The sequence below is a fragment of the Emys orbicularis genome, chromosome 10, assembly GCF_028017835.1.
Source record: "Emys orbicularis isolate rEmyOrb1 chromosome 10, rEmyOrb1.hap1, whole genome shotgun sequence".
Classification (NCBI taxonomy): domain Eukaryota; kingdom Metazoa; phylum Chordata; order Testudines; family Emydidae; genus Emys; species Emys orbicularis.
The window spans coordinates 70,704,108-70,729,955 of NC_088692.1; the positions used below are offsets into that span (position 1 = coordinate 70,704,108).

The 25,848-nt window shown below is 45.9% G+C and overlaps 1 protein-coding gene across 2 annotated transcripts in view; it reads right to left on the reverse strand.

The window, feature by feature from the left end:
• COPS2 (COP9 signalosome subunit 2) overlaps positions 1-25,848 on the reverse strand; it is a 46,729-nt gene that overhangs the window by 13,149 nt on the left and 7,732 nt on the right. For both annotated transcript variants that reach the window (XM_065411652.1, XM_065411651.1), the window contains exons 2-4: positions 12,805-12,918; positions 10,687-10,764; positions 527-652 (exon numbers count right to left, since the gene is read on the reverse strand). In XM_065411652.1, coding sequence (XP_065267724.1) covers positions 527-652; positions 10,687-10,764; positions 12,805-12,918 — 318 coding nt within the window. The remainder of the gene's footprint in view (positions 1-526; positions 653-10,686; positions 10,765-12,804; positions 12,919-25,848) is intronic.

Below are 25,848 nucleotides of genomic sequence, written 5' to 3' on the forward strand. Positions count from 1 at the left end.
CTGGGTATCCCCAGCTAGGAGCTCAGGGGAGCTTTCTTCTTTCTTTATGCTGCTCCAGTAGCACAAAGAGAGCAGAGCTTGGCCATGGATCTGGTACTATGTACCTAGTCTGCTTACTTTACTAGTCTGAAAGATAGGTACATTTCTTACCGTATCTGAATGCAAAATTAATGAGTATACAGAGTTATTTTAATTACAAATTACTTATGAGAACCTATTGATGGTGGTAGCCACTTCGCTGAAAAACAAGTCATTTGTGACATTTAGCTGTACAGAAATCCCAGGTAAGAGATACTAAGTAGTTTCTAGCCTGTTTTAATCTTGTGTAGATGACATTAAAGTTAAAGTTATTTTTAACACACGATCAATAAATTGTGGGGAACAATATTTAGCATACTGTAACAAATGTAGTATTATAATTTTTCTCCAATTATACCAAGAATCAGGTTTTCAAAAGGCAAAAAGTCCATGCAAAAAATGGATAGGTGGAAGAGGACCACCAACATTACAGGAATGGTAATCTAACCTGTTTGGAAGTGGAGATATAATCAAGAATAGAATTGATGGATTTTTCAGAGTAATTCCTTGTAACTGCACTCCGTATGTAGGTCAATAGCTGTTTATATCTGTTCATCATTTCAGGAAAGTTAGTCTGTGAGGAAAAACATATATAATTCATAATCATGAAAAATTGTATACTGAACATTGCCATTAGATACGAACATCTGTAAATATGCACAGAAAACCCAAAGACATTACAGTAGAGAGACTACGCAGTGATGCACGTCTGCGATTGCTCTAAGTTTTCTGTCACCTATTTAGGATGACCACATTACTCATAAGTGGCAGAGTCAAAAGTGAGTTAAATGGATCTTCATAGAACACAAATTTAAATAGAGAAGTCTATTTGAGAATTAGCATGGCCACTTTATTTGGTGTGAAAACATATTTCCTACCAACACATTATAGTGAATGATGTTGTGACATTCTATACCTTGGGGGAGCATCCTGGAACCCCCATATTCCTCATTTTATATAATCGTGATCTTACATATAAAGCATGCCTTGTAAGGTATCGGGGAAAGGTTATGACCTGCTGAAAGTAATTTCTCTATCCATATATGTATATCATTAATGCATATAAAGTTATGACAATTGTGTTGTATGGTGGTCACTAAAACTTGCTGTAAGTTGGGGAATCAGCCAGACATTAGCTCCCCAGAGGCAACAGCAAGGAAAGTAGCCAATACCCGGTGGGGTATCAATCAATCCATCAACAACCATTGTCCAGCAAAGGAGCTACGATGCAATGACTCACCTGCATGAGGCCACACCAGGGGAATTGCTCAACCTTGCTTGGAGACTCAGCAATGCCCCCAGACATGCCTGGACTTGTGTTTTCCAAGCACATGGACTGAGGGTATAAAACAGAGAGTGGACACATACTGGGCCCTTCTCCTGCCCCACCTACGCTGCAAGCAACTAAGACACTGAGAAGACAAGACTCCAACAGAGGAGATTGGCCCAGATTTCAAGAGTGAAATCTGTATACTAAGGACTGCAATATCCAGTGTGGTGAGAAAAACTGCTTAATCTAGTTGTTGCCCTGTCTAATAGAATTGAGAGTTTAGACTGCATGATTATATTTTATTTCTTTTGGTAACTAACTCTGACTTTTCGCCTATCACTTAATATCTACCTTTTATAGTCAATAAACTTGTTTAACTTTACCGGTGAGTTTGTATGAAGTGTGTGGCAAATCTCAGGTGTTGCAAAGGCTGGTGTACAACCACTTTCCATTGCTCAAGTGGTGAACCAATTAATAAATCTGCACTGCCCATCTTGAGTAATGCAAGACGGTATATTCCTGAGGTACAGTGCTGGGAGCTGGGGGGATTTGGCTCTGGTGCCGTTCTCTGTGTGCTTCATGAGTGGCTCTGGGAGCATTCATGCAATCTAGCTGGGTGTGTGAGGCTCCACATACTGTTGTGCTGAGTGATCACAGCGCCTGGAGGGGCTTGCTGCTGGTCACTAGCAAGGCATTATGAGAGACAGCCCAGGCTGGAAAGAGTTAAGGGGGCACAGTGGTCCCACAGTCCCAGGCTGCACCCCAGGGGGATCTCGTCACAGATGTCTCACATTAGCTACCTGTAATTCATATAGAAAACTGAACTTTATAAGACACTCTAAAAATTCTGTTTGCTGAGCTTGATATGTAAAATGTAATCAGCCCATTTTATTTTTTAAACAAATTTTCAAAAGTACAAGGTGGCACTCTGTATCTCAAAGCATCACCCTGGAAACCCCATATCCACCCCTCTCGTATAATTATATTTCATACAAAGCATGCCATGTAAGATATCATATGAAAGGTCATGGTAAGCTAAAACCAATTGTTCTGCCAAAATATGTATATTGTTAGTGTGCTATTATTGAAATATGTTGTGAGTAGGGCTGTCAAGCGATTAAAAAAATTAATCACGATTAATCATACTGTTAAACAATAATAGAATACAATTTATTTAAATATTTGTGGATGTTTTCTGCATTTTCAAATACCGTACATACTCGTCCATTGGCTGGGAACGGCGAACCGTGGCCACAGGAAGCTGAGGGGCTCCATGTCTGCAGATGCTCCAAGTAAACAAAACATCCCGACCCGCCAGTGGCTTACCCGGATGGGCCAGGAGCCAAAGTTTTCCAACCCCTGAAATACAGGGTCGGCTTATGAAAGGTAAAAATAGCAAAAACTGTATGACCCTATCCATTTTGGGGGGGAGTCAGCTTATAAACTAACGGGCTAATGAACGAGTATATACGGTACATTGATTTCAATTACAACACCGAATACAAAGTCTACAGTGCTCACTTTATATTTATTTTTGATTACAAATATTTGCACTGTAAAAATTACAAAAAAAATAGGATTTTTCAATTCCCCTAATACAAGTACTGTTGTGCAATCTCTATGATGAAAGATGGACTTACAAATGTAGAATTATGTACAAAAATATAACTGCATTCAAAAATAAAACAATGTAAAACTTTAGAGCCTACAAGTCCATTCAGTCCTACTTCTTGTTCAGCCAGTCACTCAGACAAACAAGTTTGTTTAGGTTTGCAGGAGATAATGCTGCCCGCTTCTTGTTTACGTCACCTGAAAGTGAGAACAGGCGTTCTCATGGCACTATTGTAGCTGGCAAGATATTTACGTGCCAGACGAACTAAAGATTCATATGTCCCTTCATGCTTCAACCACCATTCCAGAGGACGCGCATCCATGCTGACGACGGGTTCTACTCGATAACCATCCAAAGCAGTGCGGATCGAAGCATGTTCATTTTCATCATCTGAGTCAGATGCCACCAGCAGAAAGTTGATTTTCTTTTTTGGTGGTTCGGGTTCTGTAGTTTCCGCATCAGAGTGTTGCTCTTTTAAGACTTCTGAAAGCATGCTCCACACCTCGTCCCGCTCAGATTTTGGAAGAAACTTCAGATTCTTAAACCTTGGGTTGAGTGCTGTAGCAATCTTTAGAAATCTCACATTAGTATCTTCTTTGTATTTTGTCAAATCTGCAGTGAAAATGTTCTTAAAATGAACAACATGTGCTGGGTCATCATCCGAGCCCTATAACATGAAATATATGGCAGAATGCGGGTAAAACAGAGTCGGAGATATACAATTCTCCCCCAAGGAGTTCAGTCACAAATTTAATGAATGCATTATTTTTTTAATGACCATCATCAGTATGAAAGCATGTCCTCTGGAATGGTGGCCCAAACATGAAGGGGTATATGAATGTTTCACATATCTGGCACGTAAATACCTTGCAATGCTGGCTACAAAAGTGCCATGCGAACGAATCCCTGTTCTCACTTTCAGGTGACATTGTAAATAAGAAGCAGGCAGCATTATCTCCTGTAAATGTAAACAAACTTGTTTGTCTTAGCGATTGGCTGAAGAAGAAGTAGGACTGAGTTGACTTGTAGGCTCTAAAGTTTTACATTGTTTTGTTTTTGAACGCAGTTATGTAACAAACAAACAAAAATCTACATTTGTAAGTTGCACTTTCATGATAAAGAAATTGCACTACAGTACTTGTATGAGGTGAATTGAAAAATACTATTTTTTGTCATTTTTACAGTACAAATATTTGTAATCAAAAATAATATAAGGTGTTGTAACTGAAATGAATGTAGAAAACATCCAAAAATATTTAATAAATTTCAATTGGTATTCTATTGTTTAACAGTGCGATTAAAACTGCCATTAACCGTGATTAATTTTTTTTTAGTTAATAGCGAGAGTTAAATGAGTTAACTGCAATTTATCTACAGTCCTAGTTGCGAGTTGCCCACTGCTAGTTTTCCAGTGACAAAAAAGGAGGAGATCCACTAACAGGAGGGTGTTAAATGACCATTAATCAGCAGGGATAAGTCATTTACAATGCTGCAAGAGGGCTGCACAAGCATCACACAATGGGGGATTGCTCAACTCTGTCACTCAGCAAAACCCACCAGGACATGTCTGTGTTAGTGTATTTTAGGCACATGGACTGAGGAGATAAAATAGGGGACAGTGGCATCATGCTTTTACCTTTCTCCTCCCCCACCTATGCTGGAAGCAACAAGAATGCTGGGAAGTCAAAGACTTGAACAGAGGAGACTGGTCCCTGCTTAAAGGGAAAGCCAGTGTATTAAGAACTGTAACATACCTGCAACATCCAGAGGGGCGAGAAAAACTGCTTGATCCAAATACTGCTTAGTCTAATAAGGTTTGAGATTTAGACTGTGTGCTTACCTTTTATTTTCTTTGGTATCTATCTCTGACCTTTTGTGCCTACCACTGATAATCACTTAAAATCTCTCTCTCTCTCTCTCTCTCTCTCTCTCTCTCTGTAGTTAATAAATCTGTTTTATATTTTACCTAAACAGTGTGTTTGGGCTGAAGTGCTTGGGAAATCTCAGCTCAATTTACAAAGCTAGAGTGTTCTCTCTGCACTGAGGGAGGGGTGGACTGGATAATAAACTTACACAATTCAGGCTTCTGACCTGGGCAAGGCGGTATATTCCTGGGGTGCAAGGCTCAGGAGATTTGCTGGTGCCTTTCTCTATGTGACTCGTGAGTGGCTCTGGGAGCATTCATGCAGTCTAGCTGGGGCCTGGTCTACACTACGAGTTTAGGTCGACTTTAGCAGCGTTAAATCGAATTAAGCCTGGACACGTCCACACGATGAAGCCCTTTTTTTCAACTTAAAGGGCCCTTTAAACCGGTTTCTTTACTCCACCTCCGACGAGGGGATTAGCGATAAAATCGGCCTTTGCGGGTCGGATTTGGGGTAGTGTGGACAGAATTCGACGTTATAGGCCTCCAGGAGCTATCCCACAGTGCTTCATTGTGACCGCTCTGGTCGGCACTCTCAACTCAGATGCACTGACCAGGTAGACAGGAAAAGCCCTGCGAACTTTTGAATTTCATTTCCTGTTTGCCCAGCGTGGAGAGCACAGGTGACCATGCAGAGCTCATCAGCACAGGTAACCATGATAGAGTCCCAGGATTGCAAAAGAGCTCCAGCATGGACCGAACGGGAGGTACGGGATCTGCTCGCCATATGGGGAGACGAATCAGTGCTAGCTGAACTCCGTAGCAGTAAACGAAATGGCAAAATATTAGAAAAAGTCTCAGAGGCCATGAAGGACAGAGGCCATAACAGGGACACACAGCAGTGCTGCGTGAAAATTAAGGAGCTAAGGCAAGCCTACCACAGAGCCAGAGAGGCAAACGGAAGGTCTGGGGCAGAGCCGCAAACATGCCGCTTCTACGCGGAGCTGCATGCCATTCTAGGGGGTGCAGCCACCACTACCCCAACCGTGTGCTTTGACTCCATCAATGGAGAATCACGCAACAGGGAAGCGGGTTCGGGGTACGTGGAAGATGATGATGATGATGATGAAGACAATGAAGATAGCTCACACAGCAAGGAAGCGGAGAAACAGGTTTCCCCAACAGCCAGGATATGTTTATCACCCTGGACCTGGAACCAGTAACCCGCGAACTCACCCAAGGCGTGCTCCCAGACCCTGAGGGTACACAAGGGACCTCTGGTGAGTGTACCTTTGTAAATATTACACATGGTTTAAAAGCAAGCATGTTTAATGATTAATGATTAATTTGCCCTGGCAATCGCGGCCAGTACAGCTACTGGAAAAGTCTGTTAACGTGTATGGGGATGGAGCGGAAATCCTCCAGGGACATCTCCAGAAAGCTCTCCTTCATGTACTCCCAAAGCCTTTGCAAAAGGTTTCTGGGGAGTGCTGCCTTATCCCGTCCGCCATGGTAGGCCACTTTACCACGCCAGGCCACTTTACCACGCCAGGCCAGTAGTCTGGAATCATTGCATAACAAAGCATGGCAGCGTATGGTCCCGGTGTTTGCTGGCATGCAGTCAACATCCATTCCTTATCTCTCTTTGTTATCCTCAGGAGAGTGATATCATTCACGGTCACCTGGTTGAAATGGGGTGATTTTATTAAGGGGACATTCAGAGGTGCCCGTTCCTGCTCAGCTGAACAGAAATGTTCCCCGCTGTTAGCCACGCGGTGGGGGGGAGGGGTGAAGTGATCATCCCAGAGAATTGGGTGTGTGTGGGGTGGGGTTGTTGGGTTTGTGCTGCATGTTAACCCGGAAACCGCAGCCCCTCCTTTTACATTGCAAACCCATTTTAAATGGCCAACCCAACGGGTCCTTGGTATGGGAAATGAGGGCGCTGCTGTTTGAAACCATTCCCACATGTTATGAAGGTTAAAAAAGCCAAAAGACTGTGGCTTACCATGGCTGCCTGCAAGCCGAATTCTGTTGCTGGGCACTGCGTTAGTGATCTCTCACACCAAACCGGCAGGCCCTCAATATAAGAGGAAAAATGCGACCTTGTAACGAAAGCACATGTGCTGTGTAATGTGAACAGCAAAATTTAACGTAAAAGAGTGTACCCATTGTTCTCTAAAATGTGTCTTTTTTAAACACCTCTTCCTTCACCACCACCAGCTGCAAATGTTTCTCCTTCGCAGAAGCTATGGAAGATTAGAAGGAGAAAACGGCGGACTCGGGATGATATGTTCTTGGAGCTCCAGATGTCCTCCCACGCTGACAGAGCACAGCAGAATGCGTGGAGGCAGTCAATGTCAGAGTGCAAAAAAGCACAATATGAACGAGAGGAGAGGTGGCGGGCTGAATCGCGGGCTGAAGAGAGCAAGTGGCGGGCTGAAGAGGATAGGTGGCGTCAGCTTGCTGACAGAAGGCAAGAGTCAATGCTCCGGCTGCTGGAGCATCAAACGGAAATGCTCCAGCGTATGGTTGAGCTGCAGGAAAGGCAGCAGGAGCAGAGACCGCCGCTACAGCCCCTGTGTAACCAACAGCCCTCCTCCCCAAGTTCCTCCCTGGTGGCCTCCGGCCACCCAGCCACTCCACCCCAGATGATGCCCAAGCATCAGAAGGCTGGCCTTCAGTATGTGTTAAAGTTTTAAAGTGCAGTGTGTCCTTTTCCTTCCCTCCTCCCCCATCCCTCCCGGGCTACCTTGGCAGTTATCCCCCTAGTTGTGTGATGAATTAATAAAGAATGCATGAATGTGAAGTAACAATGACTTTATTGCCTCTGCAAGCGGTGCTCGAAGGGGGGAGGGGAGGGTGGTTAGTTTACAGGGAAGTAGAGTGAACCGGGGGGGGGGGGGGGAAGGGGACACACAGAGGGTTCATCAAGGAGAAACAAACAGAAGTTCCACACCGTAGCCTGGCCAGTCACAAAACTGGTTTTCAAAGCTTCTCTGATGCGCACCGCGCCCTCCTGTACTCTTCTAACCGCCCTGGTGTCTGGCTGCGCGTAATCAGCGGCCAGGCGATTTTCCTCAACCTCCCACCCCGCCATAAATGTCTCCCCCTTACTCTCACAGATATTGTGGAGCGCACAGCAAGCAGCAATAACAATTGGAATATTGGCTTCGCTGAGGTCTATCCGAGTCAGTAAACTGCGCCAGCGCGCTTTTAAACGTCCAAATGCACATTCCACCACCATTCGGCACTTGCTCAGCCTATAGTTGAACAGGTCCTGACTACTGTCCAGGCTGCCTGTGTACGGCTTCATGAGCCATGGCATTAAGGGGTAGGCTGGGTCCCCAAGGATAACGATAGGCATTTCAACATCCCCAGTGGTTATTTTCTGGTCCGGGAAGAAAGTCCCTTCCTCCAGCTTTTGAAACAGACCAGAGTTCCTGAAGACGCGAGCATCATGTACCTTTCCCGGCCATCCCACTTTGATGCTGGTGAAACGTCCCTTGTGATCCACCAGGGCTTGCAGCAGCATTGAAAAGTACCCCTTGTGGTTTATGTACTCGGTGGCTTGGTGCTCTGGTGACAAGATAGGGATATGGGTTCCGTCTATCGCCCCACCACAGTTTGGGAATCCCATTGCAGCAAAGCCATCCACTATGACCTGCACGTTTCCCAGAGTCACTACCCTTGATATCAGCAGGTCTTTGATTGCATTGGCTACTTGGATCACAGCAGTCCCCACAGTAGATTTGCCCACTCCAAATTGATTCCCGACTGACCGGTAGTTGTCTGGCGTTGCAAGCTTCCACAGGGCTATCGCCACTCGCTTCTCAACTGTGAGGGCTGCTCTCATCCTGGTATTCTGGCGCTTCAGGGCAGGGAAAAGCAAGTCACAAAGTTCCAGGAAAGTGCCCTTACGCATGCGAAAGTTTCGCAGCCACTGGGAATCGTCCCACACCTGCAACACGATGCGGTCCCACCAGTCTGTGCTTGTTTCCCGGGCCCAGAATCGGCATTCCACAGCATGAACCTGCCCCAGTAACACCATGATTTGCACATTGCTGGGGCCTGTAGTTTGTGAGAGATCTATGTCCATGTCAATTTCCTCATCACTCTCGTCGCCGCGCTGCAATCGCCTCCTCGCCTGGTTTTGCTTTGGCATGTTCTGGCTCTGCATATACTCCAGGACAATGCACGTGGCTTTCATAGTGCTCATAATTGCCGCGGTGATCTGAGCAGGCTCCATGATCCCAGTGCTATGGCGTCTGGGCTGAAAAAAGGCGCTAAACTATTGTCTGACGGAGGGAGGGGCGAGTGACGACATGGCTTACAGGGAATTAAAATCAACAAAGGTGGCTGTGCATCAGGGAGAAACACAAACAACTGTCACACAGAATGGCCCCCCCAAAGATTGAACTCAAAACCCTGGGTTTAGCAGGCCATTGATTTCACGGAGGGAGGGAGAAGCAAATGAATACAGAACAAATCTGGTCCATCTATTTTTTACATCTTAAGCTGGCAGCAGACAGTGCAGCATGACTGATAGCCATCGGCATCTTCTGGGTGCTTGGCAGAAGATACTGTACTACGACTGCTAGCCATCATCGTCAAGATAGTTCAATAGGACTGCTGGCAGGACTGAGTCTCCAGGAGACAAAACATGTCTGCCCAGGTGCCTCTGATTGAACTCACTGAGGAATATGACAATGACGGATACCAGTCGTAATACACCATCCACTGCCAAAAGGCAAGGAGCTGCTGCTGTGTAGCAATGCAGCCCCACGTCTGCCAGCACCCAGATAGCCGATGACGGCTACCAGTCATACTGCACCGTCTACTGCCAAAAGGCAATTAGCTGCTGCTGTGTAGCAATGCAGTACCACGTCTGCCGGCACCCAGATGACATATGGTGACGGTGAGCTGAGCGGGCTCCATGCTTGCCGTGGTATATCGTCTGCACAGGTAACCCAGGTAAAAAGGCGCGAATCGATTATCTGCCGTTGCTCTGACGGAGGGGGAGGGGCCTGACGACATGTACCCAGAACCCCCCGCGACACTGTTTTTACATCATCAGGCATTGGGATCTCAACCCAGAATTCCAATGGGCGGCGGAGACTGCGGGAACTGTGGGATAGCTACCCACAGTGCAACGCTCCGGAAGTCGACGCTAGCCTCGGTACTGTGGACGCGGTCCGCCGACTTAATGCACTTAGAGCATTTTATGTGGGGACACCCACACAATCGACTGTATAAAACAGATTTCTATAAAACCGGCTTCTATAAATTCGACCTAATTTCGTAGTGTAGACATACCCTGGGTGTGGGGCTCCACATGCTGTTGTACTGAATGACAACAGCACCTGGAGGGTGTGCTGCTTGTCACAAGCAAAGCATTGTGAGACACAGCCCAGCCTGGAGAGTTAAGAGGGCACAGTGGTATCCCAATTCCAGGTTGTAACCTGAGATACCGTCACACACAGCTTTCTAGAAAAATCCGAGTTTGGTCAATTTAAGACAAACTCATCGATGTTATTTAAAAGGTGTCAATACACGTAATAGCTGTATTTACACACAAGCAATCTATTCCAGCACCTTGGGATGGGTGCATAGGGAAAAGTGGGTCTAGATTTCAAAACTTCTTAATCATGAGATTAATGTTAATCATGACCATATAAGATCCCTGTGGCAACTATAATGATTGCTTATGTGGACATTATTAGAGAATTATTTTATATGTTTTAGCTTTCTTTCAAATGTAATTTTGGAGATAAAAATAAGGAGAGGACAACAATTTAAAAACTGTGAATCAATTCAATATTAATGCAATTTAGCATTTCCTGAAATGATAGCTGCAACTCCTACCAATTTGAAGTTTATTTTAATCATCTGTTTCAGTGCTTTGAATCCCCATTCTCCTTTTTCACCTTCAAGCTCCAAAACCTGAAATAGAAAAAGAATTCTTCATCAATAACCCGATGCTTATAAAGCTGACATGCAAGGGATTTTTTTTTAAAAAGAGCCAGTGTCTTTTTAAAAAAATTAATGAAGGTATAAAAAGAGGCCTGAAAGTTTTTTCCTGCTTGTTTTCTACCTGATAATCCCTGATTATGTTAGGGGACTTGCCAGGGATCTCAGGCTGTTGTTAATTCACACACCTTAACTGATGGGGCAGGGTGATGGATTTTTATCAAAGACTTCATTACTCCAAAATGTTAGTCACTGAAGTTAAAACAGAAACATAAGAAAATAGAGCTTTTTAAAAAATCTGATTAAAAATCCCTTCCTCTCTCAATTGCACAACATTTCACTCTTGATTTTGTGATGTAATCATTCCATTAGTTCTTCAGTCATCTTAGAGTCTTCCAGGTTAGACAAGAGCTGAATATTTAGTGTAACAAAAAAGGAGTATTTCGCCCCCCACACCAATTAAAAAAACCCACCAACAAAACAGATCTCTTTAGAGGCTTTCTTTATACACCATAAAGAAGCCCAACAGGCCTAATGTTTTTTCCTTTACTGATCATCTTTAACACACCACTTTCTGGTGACAGTATGCATATATTAAGAATTTATAATTCATGTGAATGACAACTCTTCTACAGGTATTTTGTCAGTTGGCATTTATACACTTGAAACCTTTTACTCAGGATTTACTCAGCCTCCCAACCTTAAGCAAATACTCACCAGCAACCGCACACCATACAACAAAAACACTAACCCAGGAACCTATCCTTGCAACAAAGCCCGATGCCAGCTCTGTCCACATATCTATTCAAGTGACACCATCATAGGACCTAACCACATCAGCCACACCATCAGGGGCTCGTTCACCTGCACATCTACCAATGTGATATATGCCATCATGTGCCAGCAATGCCCCTCTGCCATGTACATTGGCCAAACTGGACAGTCTCTACGCAAAAGAATAAATGGACACAAATCTGACATCAGGAATCATAACATTCAAAAACCAGTGGGAGAACACTTCAACCTCTCTAATCACTCAGTGACAGACTTGAAGGTGTCAGTTTTGCAACAAAAAAACTTCAAAAACAGACTCCAAAGAGAGACTGCTGAACTCGAATTAATATGCAAATTAGACACAATTAACTTAGGTCTAAACAGAGACTGGGAATGGTTGGGTCATTACACTAATTGAATTTTTTTCCCCCATGTTAAGTTCTCCTCACACCTTCTATGGGTCATCTCGATTATCACTTCAAAGTTTTTTCTTCTGCTGCTACTGATAGCTCATCTCAATTGATTGGCCTCTTACAATTGGTATGCGTACTTCCACCTTTTCATGTTCTCTGTATGTATAAATATCTTCTGTCTGTGTGTTCCACTCTATGCACCTGAAGAAGTGGGCTGTAGCCCACGAAAGCTTATGCTGAAATAAATTTGTTAGTCTCTAAGGTGCCACAAGTACTCCTGTTCTTTTTGCGGATACAGACTAACACGGCTGCTACTTTGAAACCTTTACTCAGGATTGTAACCAATGGTAATGCATTATGTAAGAGTAAAGAAAATGGTTTTTCAATTAAGAAAAGACAATTGGATATGGTCTCTACAGCTGACAAACAAGCTAACTGAATAAAAATGTATTTAAAATTAGCAGTTTTGCAAGGATTAATTTGCAAGGATTTGCAAAAATTTCAAAATATCAGTTGTGCCACTGAACAATGAACAATATATTTTCTCAGTATGATATTTATAAGTTTGTAAACAATGTGGGAGTCAAGAAGTCTGATAAAAACTTATTACCATCTGTACTAATAAGTTACACTACTACAAAAAGTTTCTCTCAAAGTTCCTGGCAACAACCTCATGTGGTAATATCAGTGGGAATTATTAATGCATCTTCAATATCAATACAACAATAACTTGAATCCAAGTAAATATTTTCATAGTAGATCAAATGTAATTGTGGGTTATAGCATCAACATAAACAAATAAAAGGGAGAACATAAAACTAAAAACCTTCTGAAAACTGCTCAATGCTGCTTTGGGATCATCCTCCTTTAATGCTTTGGAATTGTAGTACTGATTTTCCAGATCCACATTTGGCTCAGAGTTACTATCTTCAGAGTATTCCTACAGTTTAGGAAAAAAAGGAAAAACAAAATGTTATCACTGAAAACTGATATTTTCAATACACTTTCACCAAACTTAGATCTCTCAATACACTGAAACATAAAAACAATCTTGGTTGATATGAAACCTGTCATCTCACTAGAGCATCACTAGAATTCAGCCACCTCTGGGCTGAAGGGAATCAACCTATTAGTACATTGATTTGCGGTGGGATGGGGATGGGGGTGGGACAGAGAGGAAGGGAGAGGATGTGGTTAGAAACTCTGGCCAAGGCAAACTGCAATTCTTCTAAAAGGTGCTATAAGATTCTTATTGTCCATGCACAAGACACTGCATGAGTTGCTGTCCACGAAGAGAGTAGAATGATTCAGCAATGGAAGATACAAGAGATCTACGCAAAGGAAACATTCCTATCCTTTCTACACCATGAAAATTCACACCAAAACATGGAGGAAAACATTCGGCATGATGATGACCCCTGCTGTTTCTTTGCTGAGAAGCAGAAAATAATTGGTAGTGTGCAAGAGTTGCAGAAAGGAGGAAGTGAAGGAGTCCGGACACCAAACAATTTAATCTAAGGAATCACCCATAATGTGCACTGGCAGACACAGAATTTTCTATTTGCTTACTTTTTACATGCTATTCAGTTTTTACTGATGACAATATGCTAAGCAGTTTTACCTTCAGCTTCTTATGCACTAGCACAATGCTCGTGACAGTTACAAAATCAAACAAAAAAACTGACTTAAAAATATTATGCAAACATTTAATTTTATTTTAAAATTGGAATCCAACCTCTCCCAACACAGAGGTTAAATGCTGAGGATAAACTGCTTGACACTGTCTGTTTAAACCCTAATGACAGTCACCAGTACACTGCAGTGAGATGAACAATTCATTTTTTAAATCCCTTTTATTTTATTTGCAAAAATGTTGGACTTCTCTTCCCCCACTGTAACTGCCTCAATCCCTTCCCCCATGTTAATTATTTTGTTCACTACCATGTTACCAGTGTTAATGAAGTCCTTCAAAAGAAAGGAGGAGGGAAACAAGGAAAAAACCAGGCAAAAGACAGAAGCTTAATATTTCTATATTCAGCTCTCTTTCCTAGAAACTCAAACTCTTTCAATGTATGCCTTTTTTTAAAAGAAATTGAGACTTCAGAATACTTACAATAAAGTTTTTAAATAGGGAAAGCAGCCACAGGTAAGTTACTAAAACTTATAGCCAGCCCAACTGTTATTAAATGTTTATATATAGCACTGAATAAACCCTTAAATACAGTTCATTTCTAATAAAAATAATTTTTTCTCCTAATGGAGCCATTGAAATGGATCACAGGGAAGTGTTCGATGTTACCACAGCTAGGTTTGTTTTTCTTCTCACTCAGTGAATTTCATTGCTTTCTGAGTACTATTAGTTTGACAGCACTGGAAAATGAACTGCTCTATTTCTAGATCAAATATAAGGTGTTGCTGTCAACCCAGAAAGCCCTAAATGGCTGGAAGTTCCTGCTTGAGGAACCGCCTCTCTCCTCATGCCATACAGCCACAGTGGAGGCACTTGACCTAGTTCCCTCTCAATGTAAAAGAGAAGAACCTCATGGCAGAGCATTCCCTGTGAGAGGCCCTCTGCGCCAGAACAAGCTCCACCTGCCCCAGTCTGTAGTAGTTCTGGTCTTCTGACCTTCATGGCACATTGCAAGATGCATCTATCTGAATAGGCTGCTGCTGAGGATTACATGGGGGAAGGCAATGGGGGGAGGATGTTATGTTTTAAAGGGAGGTAAGTTCTGTTGGCAGTAAACTGCTGCTGAATTTTATTTTTGTAACTAACATCGGGGTGCCTAAAGTTCTGGACAGCCAACACCTTTTGTTATTGTTAAAAATCCAAATACATATAACCACAGAACAAGTATAGCATGAGTAGCAAATGGCAGGCCAGCGTGTGGTGTGTTCCTCAACCGTGACATACAGGGAACAAACACCACTAAGAGTGGGGACATGTTGGTCTTTGGTATCAACTGTGACAGTGAATTTTGTGATGTGAACACACTGACCAATTTAATCCAAGATGCTCCCTTCACTACATGTAGACCAGCATAATTTCTAGTCCTTACTGACCTGGGTTGGATTTTAATAAGCAACCCAGAACAGAAAGGCTCAGTGTTCTCTTAGCTATTCCTGAGACATCCAGATCTATGATTTGCAATTCATATAGAAATATTATGGCAAATTAAAAAAAATCTACTATTGATAAGGAAAGGAAAGATCAAGTAACCCATTACATATACTGAACAAACTCCTTTACTGACATTAATACATATTTTCTATTCTATCTAGGTCTTTATACAGCACTCATCACCATAATATCTGAGCAACTTCCAATAGTGCATTAAGCAACTTGACAAGTGTTGCTTGTTCCCAGAAGGAGAAGTATCTTGTTTTGGTAGGGTTTTTAAATTATTATTTTTAATATAAATAAACCTGTTGATATGTGTTTGCTAGAGAAGGCAAGATCAAAGAAATGTGCCTTACATGTGGAGCAAAAAACAGTAAGGGTTGTGATGGTCCTTAGTTCTTGGGAGAGTTAATTCCACAGTCTCACACCATCCCCAGAAAAAGGTCTGTCTCCCACATAGACCAGCTTTAATTTGTTGTGGAAGTTCCATTGTGCCAGAGAGCACATTTACATAGGGACTTTAATTTGGGGGAGAGAAGGAGATGAGAAGGAACTTTTCCCTCATCTAAAAGGTTGGGGTTTTTTGGGGGGAAAATCCTGATATACAATTTTATGCCAAGAGGTGAATTCAAAATATTGCAATGTGAATTAACCTAGCTACATCCTGTGCAAGACACCTCTGCACAGTATGTTCTCCATGTCTCATGTTGTCATCTATGAGAAGGGTGTAAATCAGATCCATTAAGGACCCATAAGACTCGCCCATGGCTTGTATGTGATATAATTCCAAGCAATAAGCATCTCATCATACCCAGGTCCAGTGAGATTATGCAGCTACATAAATTGTCACATAATAGTGGTTTTTAAAAATTTCAATAACTGTGCTAGATAATCTAAAATTTCATTTTAAAATAAATAAAGACTTCAGCCCTCGTAACTGTGAAGAAAACCTAAAAATGTGACGCAAATGTTAATTGATGCCAGAATATCTGCCTCAGTTTTTAGACAACCGGAAACAAAAGCTCAGACATGCAAATAACTAATGTCGATTTAAATGCCAACATTAACAAATGATGATTGTGCTTAATTGATCAGCATTGAAATTGTTAATTTTGGATGTATTGGCAAGTGTTGGGGTATGGCGTAGTGGAATATCCAGCTGTTCTCAAAAGTTGGGTGGGGCATGAGAAATTCAAAACCGCCTCCCCAAATTTAAAAATAACGATGAGATTAATTCCCTTCCCAATACTAAAAGCAAAGCTCTTTTGGATACCAAAACCCGAAACTCCTCTAAAATTAAATAAATTAATGGAGATATCCCATCTCCTAGAACTGGAAGGGACCTTGAAAGGTCATCGAGTCCAGCCCCCTGCCTTCACTAGCAGGACCAAGTACTGATTTTGCCCCAGATTCCTAAGTGGCCCCCTCAAGGATTGAACTCACAACCCTGGGTTTAGCAGGCCAATGCTCAAACCACTGAGCTATCCCTCCCCCCTCTCTCACACCTCCAATCCCCACCGTGCCCTAACAACTTCTACAATTCAGTTACTTAATATAAAATTAAACTGCCCCACATTTAAAGTTCACTACATGAAATAAAAAATATCTAAATAAACTGCACAACAGTGTATTAATTAGACCGGGCAGAGGTTGGGGAACATCAATCCTATATAATTCTGGAGTTCCTGTTGCATAATTTAGGCCTAATGTCCTGCACAGGACAAAAAGCCTTCACTATAGCTTTAAAATCTTTAAAAATGCTCCTGTGTGTCTTCTTTCAGCCAACTGACACCTCAAGGAATAACCTATTGTCCTAAGAAAAATACAAATTCCCAGTGACTTCTTAACAGAACTAATCTTAACTCTTTCAGTATAATAAATAAAATCCAAACCGAAGGGAAATGGTGGTCTGAGCACACATATGCTGATGCTCTCAGACCTGCCCACCCACTCTCCCTTGCTGGGGGGGACGAGGGGACCATTTTAACATTGTCTAGCAATCAGAAAAACGCATGCAACTTTAAACAATGGAATTTTTTTTTTTTTAAAAGTTTCATGACATTGAACAACCTTTAAATAATCAGACATTTGAATTTTCTGAAGTTAGCCAATTAAAAACAGGTTAAGTTGACCATGTTCCTCTGAAAGAAAGTATACTAACCCAATTCATCATGATGAAAATAAAAGCCCTATTTGGGGTTTAGTCTGACTAGGATGTGGTTCTTTCAAATAGCATTAATTTTATAAGTTAAATTACTATCTATTACTACAAATAGCCATTTTAAGAAAAGATCTTATTAAAGGTTAGTGATTAGTGATTAAATTTTCAGAAAATTCATTTCACCTAGTAAACTTGAAAAAGTTAAGCTTCAGCTTCTAAAATTAACAGTGATAGCAAATCTGTGGTGTTTTGGAAGAATGAAGCAGCACATGTATCTAATAAAAATTAAACTTATGCAAAAATTAATTTATATTTTATAAGAACCATGGTTTTACTAATCATTAATTTTTACAAAACTCCCATTTCTTTCCTCACATAAAAGCCATTGCTAAAGTTACAGCCTTTACAATCTGTAATTTAATAAGATTTTATTTAGACATATGCATAAAAAATTATTTGGTACAAAAGCTATTAATTCTGCATTTTGGCTTTATTGTATATTGTTTTACTTAATGTATACAAAACAGACTCACACTTTATAAAACTTTTTAACAAAAAAAGAAAAAGATGTAGAGCAGTGGTTCTCAAACTAGGGTCGCCGCTTGTTCAGGGAAAGCCCCTGGCGGGCCGGGCTGGTTTGTTTACCTGCCACGTCTGCAGGTCCGGCCGATGGCGGCTCCCACTGGCCGTGGTTTGCCGCTCCAGGCCAATGGGGGCTGCAGGAAGGGCAGCCAGAGGGAGCCACGATCAGGACCTGTTGGACACTGGCCGAGCACTCCTGCTCCTCTGCATTTAACCATGCAGTAGCCAAGCTGTCAGGTACAGCACCACCAGATTCGGATGCAGAAGACTGCCGTGGTTTTGGGACAGCAGGTCCGGCCTGAGTGGTAGCTGTAATGGAGCAGCCACCAAGAGGTCCAGAAGCATGCCGAAGCAGTGCTGGTGCAGCCAACCCTACGCTATGAGGATCGCCTTCACCCTATCCTGCTTGATCTTCATGAGGACCTGTGAAGTAATGGCACTGGGGGGAAGGCGTACAACAGAGCCCCCGACCACGGGAGTAGAAAAGTGTCCAACAGGGAGCCTCTGTCAATCCCTGAATTGAGCAGAAAACGTGGCATTTCCTGTTCTGCCTGGACACAAACAAGTCCACCTGGGGAGTCCCCCCCACTTCTGGAAGATGATGCTGAACACTTTCGGATGGAGGGACCACTCGTGGTGAGACGAGAAGGTCCTGCTGAGGCGATCTGCCAAAGCGTTCCTGGCCCCGGGGAGGTGTGCAGCTATGAGATGGATGTTGTGTTGTACACAGAAGTCCCAGAGCCTGAGGGCTTCTTGGCAAAGGGCAGATGATCTGCCTCCGTCTTGCTTGTTGATATAGAACATAGCCGCTATATTGTCTGTCAGGACCTGGGCCACCGTGCTTTCTATGTGAGGTAGGAAGGCTTGGCGGGCCAGGTGAACCACTCCGAGCTCCCTGATGATGTGTCGGGAGCAATTGGGACTCGACCAACGGCCTTGCGTACTGACATCACCCACCCCAGGTCCGAGGCATTGGAGACGAGGGTCACCGATGGGGACGGAGCCACGAAAGGAACTCCCTCCAACGCTGATGCAGGATGTAATCAGTGGTGAGCTGGAGCCGGTTCGCACGCACCGGTTGTTAAATTTTGAAGCAGTTTTAGAACCGCTTGTTAACCTGCTTCCCTGCGAGGAGGGGGCGCTGCGGCTTTGATGGGCTCCGGACGGGAAGTGTGTAATTCCTCCTCCAGCCGTCGGGGGCGCTGTGCTGCGGGAGCCATGTGGGCCGCCGCCTGGCCCTGTTGCTGCTGCCACTCCCCCGACCCCTGGCCCTGGGGCTCCTGGTGCTGCCTGGTGGGTCCCCAGCTGCTCTGCTGGGCCTGGGCTACGTCCTGCTTCTTGGGCTGCTCCGAGACACTCTCCCCGTGAGTACCCGCCCCTGCCACACTCCCTGCCCTGCCCGCAGCCAGCCCCTGTCGCACCCCCTGCCCTGCCTGCAGCCAACCCCTGCCTGCAGCCAACCCCTGCCGCACCCCCCTGCCCAAAGCCAGCCAGCCCCGCACTCCCCTGCCAATCCCTGCCGCACCCCCCTGCAGCCCTGCCCGAAGCCAGCCAGCCCCACATACCCGTGTCTCCAGCCAGCCCCGCACTCCCCTGCCCTGCCTGCAGCCAGCCCCAACCTCCAGTCAGCCCCTGCCCTGCCTCCAGCCGGCCCCGCACCCCCCTGTCTCCAGCCGGCCCCGCACCCCCCTGTCTCCAGCCGGCCCCACATCCACTGGTGCCCTGCAGTTCCCAGGGCAGTAACCCTGCACACCTGCTTCAACGAGGGGAGCAGGGAGCAGCTGGGACCCACACATGTGCACACCCTAGGGTGACCAGACAGCAAATGTGAAAAATCGGGACAGGGGGTGGGGGTAATAGGAGCCTATATAAGAAAAAGACCCAAAAATCGGGACTATCCCTATAAAATCGGGACATCTGGTCAGCCTAGCACACCCCCAGGGAGTGGCGGGGACCCACACATGTGAAACGGAGCTCATTTCTAGTTCAGGCCCATCTTTTTAAAAAAGAACTTTAGGTAGGGTTAACATACATCCGTATTTTCCCAGACATGTCAGGCTTTTTGGTTCTTAAATCGCCGTCCGGGAAAATACGGACATATGGAAACCCTATTGGTACAAAAAATACATACTGTAGCACATCCCTTAAATCAGAACTTTTTTATAGGGAACTGGTTGTTAAGATTTTGGCAGCTCATCGCTGGATGTAACCTGAAGATATTACTTCAAGCACCCAGCAGTCCAAGGTCAGCCGAGACCAAGCCAACCGGAAGGGGCACAGGTGGTTGAAGAAAGAGCGGGAGGGTGGATCCTGGGAAGTGACTAGGGCACCGTCCTAGAGTGCACCCTCAAAATGTCTGCTTCTGGCCTCCTTGGTTCCTGGGTGGGCCAGGCTGAGCAGACAAACGGGAAGATGACGGGTGTCATCGCTCAGGATAGAGACAAGGGGTCTTTCTCATGTAGGTGCTCAGCCGGTGAGTCCCCCAAGACCTAGACTGGGGAGGCAGAGGATGGAACGGCTTCCTGGCCTGCTGAGGGGTATGAAGGCCCAAGGAGCGGAGAGTGGCACGGGAGTCTTTAAGGCCATGGAGCCTTGAGCTCAGAGAAGAGCTCTGCCCCCTCAAACAGGAGGTCCTGAATGGTGGCTTGCATCTCCTGGAATAACCTAGAGGACTGCAGCCAGGAGCTGAGTCTCATGGCCACTGCTGAGGCGACCACTCTGCCCGCTGAGTCTGTAGCATCCCAGGCCATCTGGAGGGCCACTCTTTCCACGGCTATACCTTTATCCACCAAAGCGGCCAACTCCTGGGCTAAGTCCTGTGGGAGGGCCTCCTTGAATTTGCTAAGGGAGTCCTACAGATTAAAATTGTACCTGCCTAACAGGGGCTGGTGGTTAGACAGCCAATATTGCAGGCTGGCCGTCGAATTAACTTTTCTGCCAAACAAATCCAGACTCTTGACGTCTTTGTTTTTCAGCATGCCACTGACTTGGCCCGGCCTGTCCCTTTCATTAACAGCAGACACGACCAGTGACGCTGCTGGACAGTGTTTCTACAAACATTTGAACCCTTTTGCAGGGACATAATATTTCTTTTCCGCCTTCTCAGAAGTAGGCGGATTGGAAGAGGTGGTCTGCCACAGCGATTTGGCAATCTTAAGGACCCCTGGATGGATGGGCAGCGTGACCCGGGCCGGGGTGGAGGAGGATATAACATTAAAGAGGCCATTGGACTCCTCCAAGAACTCCTCAATTTTTAAGTTCAAATTGGTAGCCGCCCTTTTAAGGAGGGCCTGGTGCCCCTTGAAGCCGTCGGGGAGACTGCCCGTTTGGGAGGGACCCGCCACCGCTTTGTCCAGAGATGACGACGACTGCACCGCTGGGGTAGGAAAGGGTTCTCCTTCCTTTTCCGGGGACGGCTCAGTAGGTGTTGCCTCCATGTCGGATTCAGTGACATGTTCTGACTCAGACCATTGCCCTTCTAGTGACTGGGGCGGGGCCATTGAGGTCTGAGTCTGCTGAGTAACCCTAGGCAGCGATCAGTGATACGAGGGCAAGGATTGGTGCCTGCCCGAGGAGCGGTACCGAGGAGGTGCCGTGATGGGGAGCGATCCCGCCCTGGTGGGGACCAACATCTGGAAGACCGCCTAGGCGAAGTTTGGCGGGAAGCTTGCCAGTACTGGGAGTATGGGGACTGTTGCCTCAACTCTGGTGTCCCATTCCTCATAGGGGGAGAGCGTGGCGTTGGAGACCTGGGCCTTCTGACCGGAGACCGAGGGTACGGTGCCGGGGTCCTAGGCCAGAGATGGGGATCTACGCCTGCGATCCAGGAACTGAGGGTGCTCCACTGCCCTATGGGGCGGTCCCATAACCGGCTTGCCCTTAGGTGACCAACCTTTACATTCTCTGGGAATTTTGAATATCCCCTTCCTGTTTGCTCAGCAAATCTTTCTAGGTGACCATGCCTCCACACGCCAGGCGATCCCCAGTATGGAGCAATGGCGAGGTGCTGGACCTCATCAGTGTTTGGGGGGAGGAAGCTGTCCAGTCCCAGCTGCGCTCCAGCTGTAGGAATTATGATACCTTCAGGCAGATAACAAGGGACATGATGAAATGGGACCATGACCGGGACACACTGCAGTGCAGGGTTAAAGTGAAGGAGCTGTGAAATGCCTACTGCAAAGCCCGCGAGGCAAACTGCCACTCCGATGGTGCCCCCACGACCTGCCATTTCTACAAAGAGCTGGACGCGATACTTGGGGACGACCCCACCTCCACTCTGAGGACCACCATGAACACTTCAGAGCCCAGTTCAACAAGGCAGGAGGAGGAAAGCGGGAACGAGGGTGCTGAGGAGGAGGAAGACACCCCGGAATCCCTAGATGCATGTAGCCAGGAGCTGTTCTCAAGCCAGGAGGAAGGTAGCCAGTCATGGCAGCTGGTGCTTGGGGAAGGACAAACACCAGAGGAGGTTACCGGTAAGTGGCTTTTATTTTGGGAAGGAAGTTATTCGGTGCGGGCTCTTGGGGCGAGGAGGGTTAGGGCTGCATGCATGCCTAGATGCGGAATAGGGCGTAGATGTGCTCTCTCATATTGGGGTAATCAGCCTCAGTGATCTCTTCAAAGGTCTCATCCAGAAGTTGGGTAATGCAGTTGCGCAGGTTTCTTGGGAGAGCCACTGTGGTCCTTCCCCCAGTCAGGCTAACATGTCTGCGCCACTGTGCCGTGAGGGGCGGCACATTGCTGCACACAGGCAAGCTGCATATGGGCTAGGGCGGAAGCCGCATTGCAGTAGAAGACCTTCCCTTGCTTCCTGGGTCACCCTCAGCAGCGAGATATCTTCCCGGACTAACTCCTGTGGAAAATGTGGGGACAGTGTTCAGTATAGGGGCCCCCTGCAGCTGTTGGCTCTCTCCAAGGCACAGAAACCCAGAGGACAGTACGGCCGTGAAACAATCAGTCCCACTTGACCCTGTGCTTACTCACCATTTTGGGGCTTCGGTGGGTTATGTCCATTCACTTTGGGATGGGCAAATTACTATAGACTGTGCTTCCCCTTAAATCCGGGGGAATTATTGCTCTGTCTGATGTGAACAATGCTGCCTCTGTTAAGTGTTGCATTTTGCCTTTACAGATGCAACCTTGAGATCTCAGCCATCTGTGTTATCACCGGCCGAAAGACTGCACAGAATTAGGAAGAGGCCACATAGAAGCAAAGACGACATGCTGTATGAAGTAATGCAGCAGTCACTTAACGAGAATCAAAAAGCGCAGGAGTGGAGGGAGAGTGAAAGGAGGATCCGCCAGCAGAATGAGGAGCGCCGGCACAAAAGCGCGGACTCAAGCAGCAAAGCACAGATTGGCTGATAAGTATCATGGAGCGCCAAGCGGACTCGATCCAGGTGCTCGTAGCCATGCAGGCGGAGCACTATCGTGCCCCCCCCACCCCCGCAGCCCTTGTCCCAAAACTCTTTCCCTTGTGCCCCCATGTCACCTCCAACGCACTTTCCCCAACATCCGGGTTCTTACCACCACCAGCTGCCTCCAACACCTGTAGCTTCACCACCCAGCCCTGAAAACTATGACCCTTACCCACTGCACTCAACCCCCATCACCATGCAGTATAGCTATCCTGAAATGCAGCACTCACTGCACAGCACTCCAGACAGGAAGGCTGAGTATGATAACAGGACATACCCAAATCTGTGATTGTAACATTCCCCACCCCACCCCCTTGCCCTTTCTGTTTCCCAAGCAGTTGTGTTTCTTTTCAATACATGAATTTTCTTTTCCATAAATGGATTTTTTGGCTTTGAAAACATTCTTTATTATTGCATAAAGTAAAAGATACCTTAGCCCAGAAAAGCAACAGGCACTGCAAGTCAGCGTAGCGCAAACAGATTCCTACTAACATTGGAACCACTGCACTTCACTTCTGTGCAGGGCACCAGACATTACTGGTGGCATTCAGCCTCAAATTGCTCCCTCAAGGCATACCTAATCCTTGCAGCCCCATGCTGGGCCCCTCTAATAGCCCTGCTCTCTGGCTGTTCAAATTCAGCCTCCAGGTGTTGAACCTCCGAGTTCCATGCCTGAGTGAATCTTTCACCTATTCCCTTCACAAATGTTATGGAGGGTACAGCACGCGGATATAACCTAGGGGATGTTGTCATCGGCCAGATCCAGCTTCCCATATTGACAGTGCCAGCAGCCCTTTAAATGGCCAAAAGCACACTCCACAGTCATTCTGCCCCAGCTCAGCCTGTTGTTGAACCGCTCCCTGTGTAGGGTTTCATGAGCCACGGCATTAAAGGGTAAGCGGGGTCTCCAAAGATCACAATGGGCATTTTAACTTCCCCTACAGTGATCTTCTCGTCTGGGAAAAAAGTCCCAGCTTGCAGCTTCCTGAACAGGCCAGTGTTCCGAAAGATGCGTGCATCATGCACCTTTCCGGGCCAGCCTGCGTTAATGTCAATGAAACGCCCACGGTGATCCACAAGCGCCTGGAGAACCATAGAGAAATACCCCTTCCGATGAACGTGCTCGGAGGCTAGGTGGGCTGGTGCCAGAATTGGAATATGCATCCCATCTATTGCCCCTCTGCAGTTAGGGAAACCCATTTGTTCAAAGCCAGCCCCAATGTCATGCACGTTATCCAGAGTCACGATTCTTCTGAGCAGGATGCGACTAATGGCCCTGCAGACTTGCATCAACACGATTCCAACGGTCGACTTTCCCACTCCAAACTGGTTAGCAACTGATCGGTAGCTGTCTGGAGCTGCCAGCTTCCAGACTGCAATAGCCACCCGCTTCTCCACCGGCAGGGAGGCTCTCAATCTCGTGTCCTTGCACCGCAGGATGGGGGCGAGCTCCTCACACAGTCCCATGAAAGTGGCTTTTCTCATCCAAAAGTTCTGCAGCCACTGCTCGTCATCCCAGACTTGCAGGTCAATGTGATCCCACCACTCAGTGCTTGTTTCCCGAGCTCAAAAGCAGCGTTCCACAGTGGTGAGCATGTCCGTGAATGCCACAAGCAATCTCGTGTCGGAAGCATTACTTGAGTAGATATTATCGTCGGAGTCCTCACTGTCAGTTTGGATCTTAAGGAGCAACTCAACAGCCAAACGTGACATGCTGGTGAGACTCGTCAGCATATTCCTCAGCAGTTCAGGCTCCATTCCCGCAGACCGAAAGGGAAGACAGAGCGCGCAGTACAAAAAACATTGAAAGATGGCACCAAAAGTGGACGGAAGCACAGGGATTGCTGGGATGCGACCCGATGCATCATGGGGCGTTGGGACAGGACCCAGAATGCCCCTCACCCCCCGCCCCTTCCCACAAGCCACAGCGCCAGAATGGGAAGAGGTGCTCTGTGGGATAAATGCCCTTAACACACCGCTCCCAATGCCGCTGCAAGTGCCACAAAGGTTCCAGGGAAATTTTTTTCACCAGACAAAAGTCTATATTTTATATATATATACACACACACACACACACACACACACACACACTCTATAAGTTTTAAACAAACAATTTAATACTGGTACACCGTGATGATGATTGTGAAGCTTGGTTGAGGTGGAGGAGTCAGAGGGTGGGATATTTCCAGGGAATGCCTTACTGCTAAATGATGAACTAGCAATTGGCTGAGCCCTCAAGGGTTAACTCTCACACTCTACTGTACAAGGCAGCAGGAAAGGAGGGAGGGCAGGCAGAGACACACACACACACACACACGTGTGTGTGTGTGAGAGAGAGAAAGAAAGAAAGAAAGAGATGCGCATTTCCCCTTTAAGTATGAAGAGTGGGGTCAGAATTACACTGCCTTGTTAATTAGATCCACAAGCTGAGACCGCACCGCAGCTGCCTGGAAGCTCCCTCTGTCGTGTGTCCCCCCTGCTCTATGGAAGATGGGGTAAGTGGGGTGCAGGAGCAGGGGGGAGGAGAACACCCTGACATTAGCTCCCGTCTTCCTCCCCCCCACACAGCACGCAGGAGTCCCGGGGAGC